The following is a 14,548-nucleotide window of genomic DNA, read 5'->3' as shown; positions in this document are numbered from 1 at the left end:
CGCTACCGAATATATCCGCCAAGCTGTCATTTTCTATAACTCCTGCGTCCAGCGATGACCTCATCGCTCAGAGGACGCCGTCGCCGCCCTCCAAGGAAGAAAAAGTGCTTGCTTCCCCGCAAGATCCTCCACTCTGCTTGCCCATCCAGGTCATGCTGGTACCGCTCAGCAAGAGGTTCCGATACCACTTTTACGGCAATCGTCAAACCAACACCTCCAGCAAGGTGGTCGCGCCCCCTAACACTCCTCACGAGTAAGTCACATGTTACTAACTTGCAAATGTGTGTTTGCAGCCTGAGTGGTACCTGACTCAGGTGTTGATGTGGATTGGGAATAGCACATCGTTCATGGAGGAGAAGATCCAACCTATCCTGGACCGAGCGAATGCTAACATCAACGCTAAGGTATGTGGAAGAAAATTCTCAGAAAGAATGACAGAATTAAATGTCCACTTCTTTGTACAGTGGTACCTCGACATACGATCGTAATCCGTTCCAGGACTGAGATCGTATGTCGAGCTTTATCCACGGCAACAACGAAGATCTTCATCGCGAACTCAGAACAACAGTCCTTTGCCTGGAACGTGGTGTCAATAGTCCTGAAAACAATTAATTGTCCTCGAAGCCAGCTGCATCCTTTTGCTAGGTCCCAAATCAAAATGAAGCTCCTATACATATTAATGATTTAAAATGCACATATAATAACATCCCCGAATAACCCCAACACCAGCCCTCGTTGATGTGTTGGAATTTTTTTTTTTTGCACAAAATCTTGCAGGTGGAGTTGTGTCGCGGTCTTTTAACTCTCGTCCAGGACAAAGTGGCGGGCGACGCCTCCCGCCTGCTCTACGACGACGCTCTCTTCTGCCACCTGGTGGAGGAGGCGCTGCAGTTCGAGAAGGAACTTCGGGGGAACCACTCGTACCCGGCGCCGCTGCCCGGCCTCCTCCACTTGCTGCTGGACGACGCCGTCCTCCAGAAGTGGCTCACGGTGGAGAGGAAAAGTAAGTCGGCGAATTCCCCCGCCGCGCCGGGCCCGAGGTCACGCCGAGCACTCTTGCGTCTGCCCACAGCGGCGGTGGAGAAGGTGGACGCCATGTTGTCGGCCGAGGGAGCGTGGAGCTCTCAGTACAAAGACATCCGCGACGTGGACGAGCTGAAGTCTCCGGATTGCGCCGAAACCTTCATGACGTTGCTCCACGTCATCACGGGTAGGTTGGAAAAGCGCGTTCAAGATGGCCTTTTTTTTGCCCTCGTCGTTCTTCGTTCGTTCCAGAACGCTACCGGTCCTTACCCTGTCCGTCGGCTCAGCTGAAATTCCTGGAACTGCAGAAAGAACTGGTGGACGATTTCCGTATTCGACTCACTCAGGTAGAAAACGGGATTTTGGAGTTTTTTCCGCTCGCCGTCTCGGTACACGGTCGATTGGTCGCCGGTTTTTTGGTTGCCCGGAAAGTTATTGATAATTACCATTTAAATCGTTGCTCAAATTCCCTAAATACAAACTGTGAATTACTATTTAGTCATACTTAATGCCCTAGTCATTATTAGGGTAAAGAAAAGCTCAAAATTTCCCGGACTTTTATTGTTTTTTGTTGGAGAACTTGTTAAGACCGACTGACTGACGTCGCTTCTTAAAGGGACAGCGCATGTCCATACAAACTCTTTCTTCTACACTCACACGTCAGCTCAGTGAAACTGCTCATGGCCATTGTTGGCTTTTATTGATGCGTAGACCGTCTTGTTTTACCTTGTTTTGGTCGTCGGTCTTTTGGTCGCCCGTTGTCGCGGTCGGGGCGACCAAAAGACCGACGACCAAAAGACCGGCGACCAATCGACCGCACATGCGCCGTCTCGATCGCAACGACCTGTAAATGTCCTATAATCAACAGGAAATAATGCAAAAAAACAGGAAGTGACCCGTAAATGTCCTATAGTCAAGAGGAAATTACCCCCAAAAATCAGGACCTAAAAATCCTCATTAAATATTAAATGTATAGAAAAAGACACCAGAATAATCCAAAATGTAGAGGTTGTGACCATTACTGTCCAAACCAACACATTGTTACCTGATAAACAACAACAAATGTACAAGAAGTGACACGCAAATACCCTAAAATACATTCCCAGTCAAAGTGGATTGGACGTCGAGCACCGTCAAAGGTGGCCAATGAGTTAAGGGGAAGACGTTTCTGTCACTTTTGGTGGTGGCTGTACGTTGCCGGGGCTAATGAGCTAGCTTCTTGTCGTTTCGGTCGCGTGACCTCGCGTGGAATCTTCCATTCAGGTGATGAAGGAGGAGTCGCGCAGCCCGCTCGGTCCACGTTACTGCGCCATACTCAACGCCGTCAACTACGTTTCCGCCATCTTGACGGACTGGGGAGACAACGTGGTAGGGCCGAGTAGAGGTACGCTAAAATGGCGGGCGAGGACAAACACCTTTCCGTGCGCTTTCAGTTTTTCCTACAGCTCCAACAAGCGGCCGTGTCGCTCGGCGACGAAGCGGCGCTGGGAAACCTCGGGGTGTTGGAGATGGGTCGCCTGGCTTCTCTGGAGAGCTCGCTGTTCGAGGGCTTGCTAGCGCTGCTGGATCGACTCCGCAACGACATGATGGGACGGCTGCTGGACGGCGTCATGAGGGACGTGACGGAAAAAGCCAAATCGTACAGCCAAGACAGGTTGGCGTCGCGCGGCGGCGGTCGTCGGAGCTCGGGCTAATGGTCGATGGCTGACCTCGGTCTCCTCCGCACCTTTTAGGTGGTTTTCTCATCCGTCCCAACACGACTTATCCACCATGTCTTTGTCCAGTTCCGCGTGTCCCATGATGCTTTGCATCCGGGACTGTCTGTTGAACCTGAACCAGTTCTTAAGTTTGACTCTCTTCCAGTTGGCTTGGCAAGGCCTGGCAGAAAGACTAGACTCGTTTCTCTACCAGGAAGTAAGAATCCAAAAGATTTGTCCGTTCCAAAGTGGATTGGCGTACAAGGCATTGTTTTGGTTTCTCTCTCTCTCTCTTAGGTGGTTCTGTCCAATCATTTTAGCGACGGCGGCGCAGCTCAGCTCCAATTTGACATGACCAGAAATCTTTTTCCGCTTTTTGGTCACTACTGCAAAAGACCTGAGAACTTTTTTAAACAGTAAGTGTAGAGAAAAACAGGAAATAATCAAAAAACAATGACTGAAAAGTTCCGTTTTTTGTTCCTAGTGTGAAGGAAGCCTGCATTATCTTGTGCCTTAACGTGGGTTCTGCGATCCTCCTGAAGAACCTCATCAAGGAGTCCGCTTCGCCAAACGACACGATGACGAAACGGCCGGGAAGCGACGACCCGTCGCCGCAATCGGCTTTGAACGAGTTGGGCGTTTACTACTTGGCGTCCAGTGACGTCTTAATACTCCTTAACCTCAGAGCCTCCTGGCCTGGACAGTGAAAATTTGGTTGTCAAACCAGTATAATTCCATAGATATCATCCACTAAATGTATATTGTCATTGAAAAATCCTTCCGAGTTGATATTTATTATTAATACACTTTAATCAAAACAGGGAGACATCATTAACATACTCTGGCTACAACTTGGAAGGAAAATCACTCCCGACTCGCCTTCGTCCAAGATGATTCTAAAGAAACGGCATCTTCCTCTGTCCATTTAGTCGGCGCATAATCAAAACATTTAAGGTAATCTGATTCAAACAATTGCATAAGCTAACCGAATAACACCATTAAGGTCAAAAAAACAACTGCCACATCAAGCTCATGTTAGATCGGAACCAAAAACACCTGCGTAAGAATTTGCACAAGTAAGCATAATAATTTCTTTATAAGGTAAACGAAGCGACCGTATTTTGAACAATAATGAGAGTATTTTCGGAAGTTGATTCGATTATCGCCATCTGCCGGAATCCAAGCCAAAGCAATTTAAGAGTCCCTCGTAGATCTTCATTGCCAACTCAGATCAACAGTCTCGGCCTGGAACACGGTGTCCTGTTCAGTCAATAGTCCTGAAAACAATTAACTGGCCTCGAAAGCAGTTGTGGGGGGAAAGTGTCCTCACAAATTAAATTATAACTTCATTACCTATTAGATGCTTAATGAACATATAGTAACATCCCAGAATAAACCCAACACAAGTTCTTTTCTGGAACCTTTCTTGGTGTGATAACTGCTTTTATTACAAAAAGAAAACACATTTTACAATACATAACATGACTTTTTCTGAAGCTAAGGCAAATATTTTGACTCCAGACCACAAACTGTTCCCATTGGGATGTTCATTTTCTTAACACAGGAGGAATTTTATGCCGTTTTAAACGTTTGAGATACCAGAGTCTTGTTGTTAACAGAAAGTTTTCTCATCTCCAATTAGGACGGAACATCTACTTCCCACTCTGCTCTATAACTTGGATGTTAATGTTCTCCTTCTTCCCCTTGTGTCCTGCTAGTTTGAGGCTTTTCTCTGTGAAAACAATCTCCGATTCCTCCACGTCTGAATCCGAAGTGTCTTCGTCTTCCTCTTGAGATTCATCGTCAGATACGCCGCTTAATTCTACCAGCGCGATGTCCTGGAAGCGGCAAGAAGTAAAAAAATTGAAAATGACGTGGACATACAAAGTTGTCAGAAGTAACAGCCAGAAAGAAGGTCACCATTTCAATCACTTTCTTCGCCGACTCGATGTTCTCGATGTCAAAATGTCCTTCGGGCGTTTCTTCCATCTGCTGCTTCAGCTTTTCATTGGCTTTTGCGATCTGTGGGAGGAAGCTTTGTAGCCGATCCAGCACTGTTACAAAAAAAATGTCATCATGATTTTTTCTTCTTCTCTTTAAATGCTATAATTCAGTGGTGGGCAGTCAGGGCCTTCAAGGCCTTTTCTGCTGGCCTAAGAAATATCTGAATCATTATATTTTGTCCAACAAGTTATTATTCCAAATGGTCTGTTAGCTTCCTTTCATTGCGTTTCCCATTGGTTGCACTGCTTTCAGATGTGTGTTTTCATATTGAAGCATTTAACCAATCTCATTTCAGCCATTATTTGTTGCCAGGGTCAGAAATCTGCCTCAGGGCCTTCACAATCAGTTCGGCGGGCTCTGCTGCATTAAACAAGACTGTTGCTTTTAACCAATCAGATTTTGAGTTGGCAACATCACAATGCTTTTTCGCAGGCATTGCCATTTTTTTTAATAGTTTTTGAGGGTTGGATTGATTCCGATAGACGGCGCTATAATTACAATTCATCTCACCACTGCTTTTTGGTACTCTCTCAGTCTTCGGGGGAACTGGTGGTTTAATGAGCAGCTTCTCAGCGAAACCTGAATAGTCAATCGTTGCAGACGGAACAACAGAACCGGTCCGTAAATTGAGGAACCCACACTTTATACACACTTCAGACATTTCTTTTTACCCCAAATGGCAAAAGGGCCTCGTTATGTTCAATTTAACTTCCCTTTTCGTAGCAAGATTTGGTTTTATTTACTCACCTCCGCTGGTGCCACATGCCAACAAATCCTGCGAAGTCGTTTTACTGTTTTCTCCCATGATAGAAACTACACAACTACAAAATCGTGCCACTGAGTTTTAGTCAAGTCAACATCCGGGTTAGAGATAACATAAATGACGCTACTGATTATGTTGCGCCCTCTAGCGTAGAGGATGAATGGAGTTCGTTTAAAGGGGAAAAACACTTTTCCGGTGAACTCCTACCGCATTTTCTCATTAATTAAGCAACATTATATATTATTATAATTTATTTAATAGGAAATGGCCTAAGAAATTTTAACGTTGCATTCTTATTCAAGAAGACATCTCACCGCGATATAGTTTTTTAGGTATACGTGTAATGAAACGAGGGTGACGTCAACAGGAATGCGAGGGAATCATCTCGATAGAATACAAAATCTTTGGTCAGCTCATCGCCGAGGCTTGTGTCATCATCGCCCCTAATTATCTTCGATTTTGGATGGAAAATCCTGCACAGCCAAGGTAAATCTCCCGAATATAACACATTTTACATATCCACGATTTGAATTATGATCCATCGATCCGTTTATTCCGAGAATGTTTCACGCAACTAACGTTTTCAGTTATCTATATATGTATACAGTTATAGAGTAGTGTTTGAGCTGCCAAACATTTCGCATTGGTACATAGCTACATGTAGCACGATGTTAACTGACGCAAATATAAACCTACAAAACACGTTATTTTTTAAAGTCTTCTCGCAATACAAACACATCCAAGGCCAAGTTTTTACGTAAGTAGGTAAGTCACAAGCTTTGCTAAGAATCCGTACATTGATGTATATTTTATGCCTAAAACTGGGTTTGAGTTCAAAATCGGAAAATATTAACTACCATCATTATGTCCACAAATAACTAGCATGCTTCTTGCCATTTGGCTTCTGGTAATAATAGTTTCGTGCAGATATTGATACTAAAAATACTGTAGATGTTGGTGAATGTCACGTAGCCCTACATTTTCCCCGTTTATTTAAAAAGAAATTCATATTAAAATGACAAATTTGACCTATTTTCAATTTTCCCTAAGATTCCTTTAAACAAATGTGTTGGTAGTTAGCACATCTTGCAGTTGTGATTTTTTTTTTGGTTAAATGCTTCAATATGAAAACACACATCTGTAAGCAGTGCAACCAGGGGGAAAAGCAATGAAAGGAAGCTAACAGACCATTTGGAATTATTTAATAAGTATTGATGGACAAAATATAATATATGATTCAGATATTTCTTAGGCCAGCAGAGAAGGCCTTGAAGGCCCTGACGGCACACCACTGATTTCCATTCATGTGTGAATGGTTGCTTGTTTTGCGTGCCCCTGAAGGTGAACTCATTCTTACCGTGTCCTTCTTTTTCTTAAGACATTTGCAACTCCAACAATAATGGACAACCCAGCATTGTCATTATAAAAAAAGAGGGAGATGAGACGTCGCCACACGAGATCCCATCATGAGTATCCAGAGTCTCGGCGGAGCACCCGGGGACTCGCCGGGCTCTAGCCTGATGGTCCGAATGAGCGCCGTCCGGAATCCTCTCTCCCTGAAATCGGCGGGTCGGATCGGCTCCCTCTTTCAAAGCATGGTCCCCAGCGGCTACGGCGGCAAGCTCCAGGAGGAGCGTCTGGCCATGACGGACGTGGGCGACAAACCCGAAAACGGCTCGCTCCAAAATGGCTACAGGCAAGAGCCGCCTCACCTGGAAGGCCGGCGACCGCTGGACCGTGTCTCTCGCTCGGAGGGCGGAGACGGAAGCTACTCGGAACTGGAACCCATGCTGCCCGAAAGGAGGCTTTCTGGGAACGAGACGGAGGAGGACGAAGAGGAAGAGGAGCAAGCCGTGGTCCACATCCTGCCCAAGGAGTCGCCACTGGCCATGGCTTTGCAGATCCTCCTGCCCTTCCTATTGGCTGGTTTCGGAACCGTGTCGGCCGGTATGGTGTTGGATGTTGTGCAGGTAATGCCGGTTGCAAATTAATGATGATTTTCCAAGGAATGGGGGGTGTTTTGAATTGCTCCAATTGCAAAAATGACCCTTGCTTTGACTAGTTTGTATCCTTATCTAGTAGAGTACTTCACTGTTTATTGTTGACTGAGTCAAAAATGCTCAGACCATTTTTGGGAAAAGAAAAAAAATCAGATTTATTTGCGTTTAGGAAAAAAAATGGATTTATTTGCGTTTAGGAAAAAAAATCGGATTTATTTGCGTTTAGGAAAAAAAAAATGAATTTATTTTCGTTTAGGAAAAAAAAATGAATGTATTTTCGTTTAGGAAAAAAAATCGGATTTATTTGCGTTTAGGAAAAAAAATTGGATATATTTTCGTTTAGGAAAAAAAATCTGATTTATTTTCATGCATTCAAATCATGCATTTTCCCAAATTAAAGAAAAACAGGCACATTTTTTTTTTACTAAGCTCATTTTTGTTATTCTTTATTTTCACCTTGTTTTCAGAGGTTAGTCTTGTGTTGTATTCTTTTCTCCGTTTTTTGTTTATATTTTCCCCTTTAAAATCCATGTATGACATTGGTAACTGAAGCCAAAGTGTTTTATCGAGTAGAAAAATGACACCACGATTAGATGTAAATAGCACAAATAATTTGACGATATTGTTACTTTAATGTCTCCTAACGTGACTGACAAATCCTAGCTTTGTGTTTGCTTTGGGATGATGACACTGGCTAAACTTCAAATTTCCCTCTCATCTACGTGATTTGAGAGCTTTTTGATTTGACATGTCAACAAAAGATTAGACGGTCAACATGACCGTACGACGACGGCTTGTGCAAAAATATCCCTTTTTTGAGATAAGCCGAGTGTAATTTTACGTCCTGGCTGTCTTGCTCACTCCCGCAGCACTGGGAGGCCTTCCAGTACATCACGGAGATCTTCATCCTGGTTCCCGCTCTGCTGGGCCTCAAGGGGAACTTGGAGATGACGCTGGCCTCGCGCTTATCCACAGCGGTAAGATAAACAAACAAACAAAAAACGAAACAGTACACCTGTTTGAATATATCGTTTCAATGCACAGCAAGCGTTTGATATTCCAGTAGATTCTCTAGCGTCAACACCTAACAAGTCGGCATGAGAATTCCACCGTTGTTTGCTTTGGCACCCCCGCACGCCCGCACATAGCCCACCCCCCTCCCCGCCCCGCCCCTGGCCGCCTCGCGCACAAGCCTCACATTCACAGCAGAGTGGATTTACCGTATTTTCTCGCATCTATAGTAGTTACTTTTGTAGTGATTTGATCAGTTTGGCACAAATGGTACCTTGCAGTACACGGGACATGATAAAAAAAGAAAAGAGAGTGACCTTTTACACGGAGGCGGCTATTATGCGAGAAAATACGTATGGTACCTCCTGGTACTCGGACGTTTCGCCGACGGACGGTTCGCCGAAAAAGATGTCTGACAGTAAACATTGTGTCAGCTTTGTCTAAGTGGGATAAATTACAGTGGGGGAAAATGGCCTTATTGGGGGAAGAAAACAAGTTTATGCTGCCCATCTGCAATTATGGTACTCTAAAAGGAGAACAAAAGGAAGTCATGACTCATTTATGCCCTTTTTTTTTGTAAGTGCGCTACTCAACGTGGTCGACCGCAGGACGTGAAGTACAGACTTAAAAAAAGACTTGTTTAAACAATGACGAAGCAACAGACAGACAGGCAAACATTCCTCGTGGGCAAAAGATCGAAAGACAAACTCTAACACTAATATTTGCTTTCTTTGTTTTTCTATCACAGGTGAACGTGGGCAAGATGGATTCTCCAATAGAGAAGTGGAATTTAATAATAGGCAACCTGGCACTCAAGCAGGTACTTTTTGATTGATTTAAGAAGGGACGGCACATATTAATGAAGATATTCATGTTAATCAACATATATATGTAAATATGTAAGATCGTAATGGAATTGGCTTTTAGGTGCAGGCCACCGTCGTGGGCTTTTTGGCTGCCGTGGCGGCGGTGGTTCTCGGCTGGATCCCGGAGGGCAAGTTCCAGATGAGCCATGCCGTGTTGCTGTGCTCCAGCAGCGTCGCCACGGCATTCATCGCCTCCATGCTGCAAGGTATGCGGACGGGCGGATGGCGCCGTTGAGCCCGCGAGTAAAGCCATTTAAAAATAATAATAATAATCCTCTACCGCAGGGGTGTCAGACTCAGGTTGGTTCGCGGGGCGCTTTAACGTCAACTTGATTTCACGTGGGCTGGATCATTTTAGATATAATATTTAGATTCTTTTTTCTTATAAATGGATCAAAAGAACTGGATTAAAGGGCCTGAATATTCAGTTTTTTTTAATAGATCTTAAACAATGTTTATTTTTGCTTTTTGAAATATTTTTAGATTTTACAATATGATTTTTGAACTAAAAACACAGAAAAAATGGATAAAATATTTACAATTGTTGATTAAAAGGGGGTAAATATGGAAATTTAATATACATCTATACTCTTCATTTGAATTTGATCCTAAAACAGAAAGTCGGCACTCATCATTTACTTTCCCGGGCCGCACAAAATGATGCGGCGGGCCAGATTTGGCCCCCGGGCTACCACTTTGACACATGTGCTCTACCGCTTCTTTTCCCTTCAGGCTTCATCATGGTCGGCGTGATCGTGGGCTCCAAAAAGACCGGCATCAACCCGGACAACGTGGCCACGCCCATCGCCGCCAGCTTCGGTGACCTCATCACTTTGGCCATCCTGGCGTGGATCAGCCAGGGCCTTTACAAGTGCCTGGGTGGGTAAACCAAGCCCCCCCCCCCTCGTCCACCGAGCGAGCGCCGTCCATTCTCGCACCCCCGCACGCGGCCAGTAGATGTCCCTCCCACTTTGTTCCGAACATGGCCCCGTTACTTGCGTATAAATGTGAAATTACTTAATAAAAATATTATAAAGTAAAAAAAATGTTAATAAATATAACCTCACATTCATAATTTGGATTTTTATTAAGTAATTTCAAATTTATACGCAAGTATAACTTGCGTATAAATGTGAAATTACTTCATAAAAATTATAAAAGTAAAAAAAAATTAATAAATATAACCTTCCCAGCCTACAATTAAAACTATTAAACATTTGCAATCAAGTCATACTAAGAGACATATTCAATATTCTTTTCTCTTCTTCTGAAAATGCAGAGCACAAAACGGCAATCTGTGCAAAATTAGCCTGAACTTGGCGCCGTTAGATGTTAGCACGTTTGTTCCGCGACGTCAAACGAAATGACCCAGAAAAGCGATGTAACTTTGTTTGTGAGAATGTAAGCCAATCATTAATGGTGACTTGTTCCTGGGCCAGATCCCTACCCATACGTTTCCTCGCTGGTGTGTGCCTTCTTCATGTGCCTGACGCCCCTGTGGATGATGGTCTCGTCCAAGCACCCGGCCAGCCGCACGCTGCTCTACTCCGGGTGGGAGCCCGTCATCACGGCCATGGTCATCAGCAGGTAAGGAAAAAAACTTACAGGTCGCCGTCCGCTCAGAGTTTCTCTCGTTTCCGTTGCTTCCACGGATGCAAATGGTTGTTGGGGTCTTCCAGTCAATGTTTTGAATCGGGACCTAGCCAAACGATAGGTAGTAGTTTGACCTAAAATCGTCAAAAAAAACTACTGTATTTTCACGACTATAAGGCACACATAAGTCTTAAATTTTCTCCAAAATAGACAGGGGGCCTTATAATCCAGTGCGCCTTATATATGGACCAATACTAAAATTGTTATCACGATAAAATCAAATAAATCAGTCGATAGGACAACTACGGCAAGCAGCCCCCGACTCTACTATTTCCCGTAGATAAAGTACTGCGCAGTGACTGCTGGGATATCGAGTTCTTAATACACCCAGTTCTTTAATACACCCAGTATGATGTCGCGCGAGCACACTAATTTGGTGCTCGACGTCATTTCGGCTATATTTACAAAAGAAATGTTGGCGTCAACAGAGCATTCAAAGCTAGACTGTGAACTATATATATGTACAACTACGCCAAGCAGCCGCAGACTCTACTATTTCCCGTAGATAAAGTACTGCGCAGTGACTGCTGGGATGCCATTTTGTTGTCCTCCCTCCGCAGCATCGGTGGGCTGATCTTGGACAAAACGGTGTCGGATCCCAATCTGGCTGGAATCGTGGTGTACACCCCCGTCATCAACGGTGAGTCACACCCGAACCCGGGACTTCATTCACCGCCAGCCGTTATTGGACGTCTGCATACCTGTCAACCTCTGCCGATAACTGCCCTTATAAATGATTATGATTCCTCTTACAAACCCCCCAAAAACCTTACAAACACCGTACGGTAATTAGCTAAAGCCACGGGTCATCCAGTTAAATCTCCTGTAAATTGTCTTGCCGACCTTTACAATTCAAGATTTTCAATGGCCAGTTAGAACGTTACAATCACTTTTTCATGTCCCCATCCACATTCTATTCTATTATTCATTTGGAATTCCTAATAAGTTACCAAACGTTGTTATGCGCAGGTATCGGCGGTAACTTGGTGGCCATCCAATCCAGCCGCATCTCCACCTTCCTGCACTTCCACTGCGCCCCTGGGGAGGTCCCCGACGAGCCCAAGGGTTGCTACTTCCCCTGTCGCACCTTCTTTGGAAGCGGTCCGTGCCGTGCCGCCCTGCCTCGCCCGTCCAACCAATTTCTTTATTAAGTGCCTTTTTGTTGTTGTTGTACCCAGGAGCCAATCATCGGTCCGCTCAGGTTCTCCTCCTACTGGTGATCCCCGGACATCTCATCTTCCTTTACACCATCCACCTGATGAAGAGCGGCCACACCACGTTGACGCCCATCTTCACCTCGGTTTATTTGGCGGCTGCTCTGCTGCAGGTAAGCCTCCATTTTTTTTTTTCACAGGCGGATGGTCGTAACGGTCGTAAACCTCTGAAGTCCCCCCAAAAAACAGAGCGAATGGGGGACGTGAGCACCGTCTCAATGCCGGTCGCTCACGGGTCGCCCGAAGAAACATGAATTATTTCTAGTTTTGACGTGAGAGGCCCAGCTTTGAATTTCAATGTTCGAGCGGCGAAAAAATGTGGAGAAATCGAAAACTAAGCGTCGGATGAAAAATGTGGAGAAATCGAAAACTAAGCGTCGGATGAAGCCGCACTTGAAGAAGAAATACAGTGGTATCTTGAGATACGAGCTTAATGTGTTCCTGGACCGAGCTCGTATGTCGATTTACTCGTAACTCAAATCAACGTTTCCCATTGAAATGAACTAAAAACAAATTAATTTCTTCCAACCCTCTGAAAAAACACCAAAAACAGGATATTGGAATGGAAAAACATTTTAATTGACAAAGTAACAAATAACGAGTGGTTTAATAGTACTAAAATGTGTTTAATAGAACTATAAAATTAGATGCGGAGGATAAACAGACGGACATACACATACGTAGAAGCAGGCGGGGGACTTTATCCACGGCAACGCACTCGTAACCGAACAAACAAATTTAAATGTACATGGATTAATACATACAGACACACTCAAACATACGTTTAATTTAACTTCACACAAAACTGAATTCTAATTTTGTTTAATTTTTTTTAATCTTCGTTCTGGGCGGGTTAGCGGTTTGCCACGCCTCCACCCTCACGTTCGCTATCGATGGGCTGTTTGCTGTTGTATTCCCTTCAAAATATTCCCAAAATGATGCACCCAAATTTCCTCACAATAGGATAACGCACGACCACTTGCCAATGAGAAGTAGTCTTGAATGAGCGATCGCGGGAGCTAACAGGCTAAGGAAGGAATAACAGCCTACCCACGTATTGATTGTGGGTAATGAAGTTTCATTCTGAGAAAGGGTGCCATTGACTATGGGTGTTGTGTGCACGAGTATACCTCATTACCCAGAAAGCCCTCCTTTTGCCCGCGCATGCGCATTGTGCGTTTCCTGGTCGAAACTCGTCTGAATAAATCGTTCAGTGCTCGTAGATATCTGTTGTACACGAAAGAGATGCGGCAAGACAGTGCCATGGCCACCTGGCTTGGTCGCATCTCGAAATTTTGATCGTATCTAGGGCAAATTACTCGATCAAAATTTTCATCGTACCTCGAGCATGTCGTAGGTAGAGCTGATTGTATGCCTGCCTTTTTTTTTTATAGGTTCTGCTACTGCTGTGCATTGCCGACTGGATGGTGCATTCCATGTGGCGCAGCGGCAAAGATCCGGACAGCTTTTCCATCCCGTACTTGACGGCGCTAGGCGACCTGCTGGGAACGGCGCTGCTGGCGCTCAGCTTCCACTTCCTGTGGCTCATCGGGGACCAGGACAGCGACGTGGGCGATTAACGCCGGGTGACATACTTGTTCTATTCAGTATTTAGCACTTTTTTTTTGTACCACACCAAAGCACTTGTTGCTATCGCGAGCTACTATCCATTACTTATGTTTTTTTTTGTTTCTTTGGGTCATTGTGGTTACGTGAAGGTGCCAGCGGAGATTTTCCCCAACTTTGGACTTTAAAATGGCATGTAAGAGGGAAGTTACACACCAGCAAAAAGAGTCTTTGTCCACCGTGTGGATGGGCCTCGTCATTTGTCAACGGTACTTTTAACCAAGGCGCGTTCATTTCTACGCTTTAATTTGTCGGGGGTGTACTGGTGGGCAAAACTGGAAGGAATGTTCAGTTCCAGTTATTTGCGTGAAGAGCCACTGCTTGACAAATGGCGACATTTTTGGTTCTGTTTCATTTCAAATCTCATGTCACATTTGGCCACCATGCAATGCAATGCCAGGGAAGCACTTGTATGGATGCCATTTAAATGGCTTTGTTGGCTTTGAAATAAATATATTTCCTATATCCTATGGAAATGGTTATTTTCCTCAAGTTGGAGCTGGTGGGCAACGAGAGAGGTGACTGCAAAGGAGAAAGCAGAAAGCACTTGTCAATTCATTTGTTCTCTGAGTACTCGCCTTGACCGCCAAGGGGCAGTGTGGTGCACGCCTGCCTGCAGATGTATTATCTCCACAAAGCACAAGTCACAACAAAGGTAAATACTGCTATTTTCTCCAAACGCATATCTCAC

At 44.6% G+C, this 14,548-nt stretch overlaps 5 protein-coding genes and 1 long non-coding RNA gene across 14 annotated transcripts in view; 3 read left to right on the top strand and 3 right to left on the bottom strand.

Moving 5' to 3' along the window:
- rint1 (RAD50 interactor 1) overlaps nt 1-4,145 on the top strand; it is a 6,036-nt gene extending 1,891 nt beyond the window's left edge. The window contains exons 6-15 of the mRNA XM_077594008.1: nt 53-224; nt 294-404; nt 778-1,003; nt 1,073-1,210; nt 1,276-1,370; nt 2,287-2,391; nt 2,457-2,677; nt 2,757-2,937; nt 3,018-3,136; nt 3,205-4,145. Of these exons, the coding sequence (XP_077450134.1) occupies nt 53-224; nt 294-404; nt 778-1,003; nt 1,073-1,210; nt 1,276-1,370; nt 2,287-2,391; nt 2,457-2,677; nt 2,757-2,937; nt 3,018-3,136; nt 3,205-3,427 (1,591 nt within the window). The 3' untranslated portion in view covers nt 3,428-4,145. The remainder of the gene's footprint in view (nt 1-52; nt 225-293; nt 405-777; nt 1,004-1,072; nt 1,211-1,275; nt 1,371-2,286; nt 2,392-2,456; nt 2,678-2,756; nt 2,938-3,017; nt 3,137-3,204) is intronic.
- mkln1 (muskelin 1, intracellular mediator containing kelch motifs) overlaps nt 1-14,548 on the bottom strand; it is a 159,138-nt gene that overhangs the window by 79,024 nt on the left and 65,566 nt on the right. The gene's annotated exons all lie outside the window — the stretch shown is intronic.
- The window catches only part of LOC144069252 (uncharacterized), a 35,703-nt gene that overhangs the window by 16,567 nt on the left and 4,588 nt on the right, over nt 1-14,548 (bottom strand). The gene's annotated exons all lie outside the window — the stretch shown is intronic.
- Nucleotides 1-14,548, top strand: part of LOC144069249 (ankyrin repeat and SOCS box protein 13-like) — a 91,185-nt gene that overhangs the window by 73,905 nt on the left and 2,732 nt on the right. The gene's annotated exons all lie outside the window — the stretch shown is intronic.
- Nucleotides 4,047-5,635, bottom strand: nopchap1 (NOP protein chaperone 1). 2 transcript variants are annotated; one of them, XM_077594013.1, is made up of 4 exons: nt 5,472-5,635; nt 5,235-5,303; nt 4,641-4,774; nt 4,111-4,558 (listed from the first exon to the last, which is right to left on the bottom strand). In XM_077594013.1, the coding sequence occupies exons 1-4, from the start codon at nt 5,527-5,529 to the stop codon at nt 4,373-4,375; spliced, it is 447 nt and encodes a 148-aa protein (XP_077450139.1). In that variant the 5' UTR covers nt 5,530-5,635; the 3' UTR covers nt 4,111-4,372. The 2 variants fall into 2 exon arrangements, with proteins under 2 accessions (XP_077450140.1, XP_077450139.1); XM_077594014.1 differs by lacking the exon at nt 5,235-5,303 and having other exon boundaries at nt 4,047-4,558; nt 5,472-5,617.
- Nucleotides 5,659-14,327, top strand: slc41a2b (solute carrier family 41 member 2b). Of its 3 annotated transcripts, XM_077594012.1 has the most exons (12): nt 5,659-5,973; nt 6,866-7,457; nt 8,357-8,464; nt 9,247-9,318; nt 9,426-9,570; nt 10,097-10,243; nt 10,804-10,951; nt 11,578-11,657; nt 11,987-12,118; nt 12,196-12,344; nt 13,626-13,817; nt 13,950-14,327. In XM_077594012.1, exons 2-11 carry the CDS (start codon nt 6,954-6,956, stop codon nt 13,809-13,811), a joined length of 1,671 nt encoding a protein of 556 aa, XP_077450138.1. In that variant the 5' UTR covers nt 5,659-5,973; nt 6,866-6,953; the 3' UTR covers nt 13,812-13,817; nt 13,950-14,327. The 3 variants fall into 3 exon arrangements, with proteins under 3 accessions (XP_077450138.1, XP_077450135.1, XP_077450137.1); XM_077594009.1 differs by having other exon boundaries at nt 13,626-14,327; XM_077594011.1 differs by lacking the exon at nt 5,659-5,973 and adding an exon at nt 6,008-6,252 and having other exon boundaries at nt 13,626-14,327.

The sequence above is a fragment of the Stigmatopora argus genome, chromosome 23 (assembly GCF_051989625.1).
Source record: "Stigmatopora argus isolate UIUO_Sarg chromosome 23, RoL_Sarg_1.0, whole genome shotgun sequence".
Taxonomy (NCBI): Eukaryota; Metazoa; Chordata; class Actinopteri; order Syngnathiformes; family Syngnathidae; genus Stigmatopora; species Stigmatopora argus.
The sequence above is the reverse complement of the archived record's forward strand: the minus strand, read 5'-3'. Positions and strand labels throughout refer to the sequence as shown.

Coding starts and splice junctions, on each gene's coding strand:
- nopchap1 (XM_077594013.1), bottom strand. CDS start 5,529: ATGGGAGAAAACAGTAAAACGACTTCGCAGGATTTGTTGGCATGTGGC. Junction 5,304..5,471: donor GGCATGTGGCACCAGCGGAG/GTGAGTAAATAA, acceptor TTGACTATTCAG/GTTTCGCTGAGAAGCTGCTC. Junction 4,559..4,640: donor CGAAGAAAGTGATTGAAATG/GTGACCTTCTTT, acceptor TGCCGCTTCCAG/GACATCGCGCTGGTAGAATT.
- slc41a2b (XM_077594012.1), top strand. CDS start 6,954: ATGAGTATCCAGAGTCTCGGCGGAGCACCCGGGGACTCGCCGGGCTCT. Junction 8,465..9,246: donor CCTCGCGCTTATCCACAGCG/GTAAGATAAACA, acceptor TTTCTATCACAG/GTGAACGTGGGCAAGATGGA. Junction 9,319..9,425: donor GCAACCTGGCACTCAAGCAG/GTACTTTTTGAT, acceptor ATTGGCTTTTAG/GTGCAGGCCACCGTCGTGGG.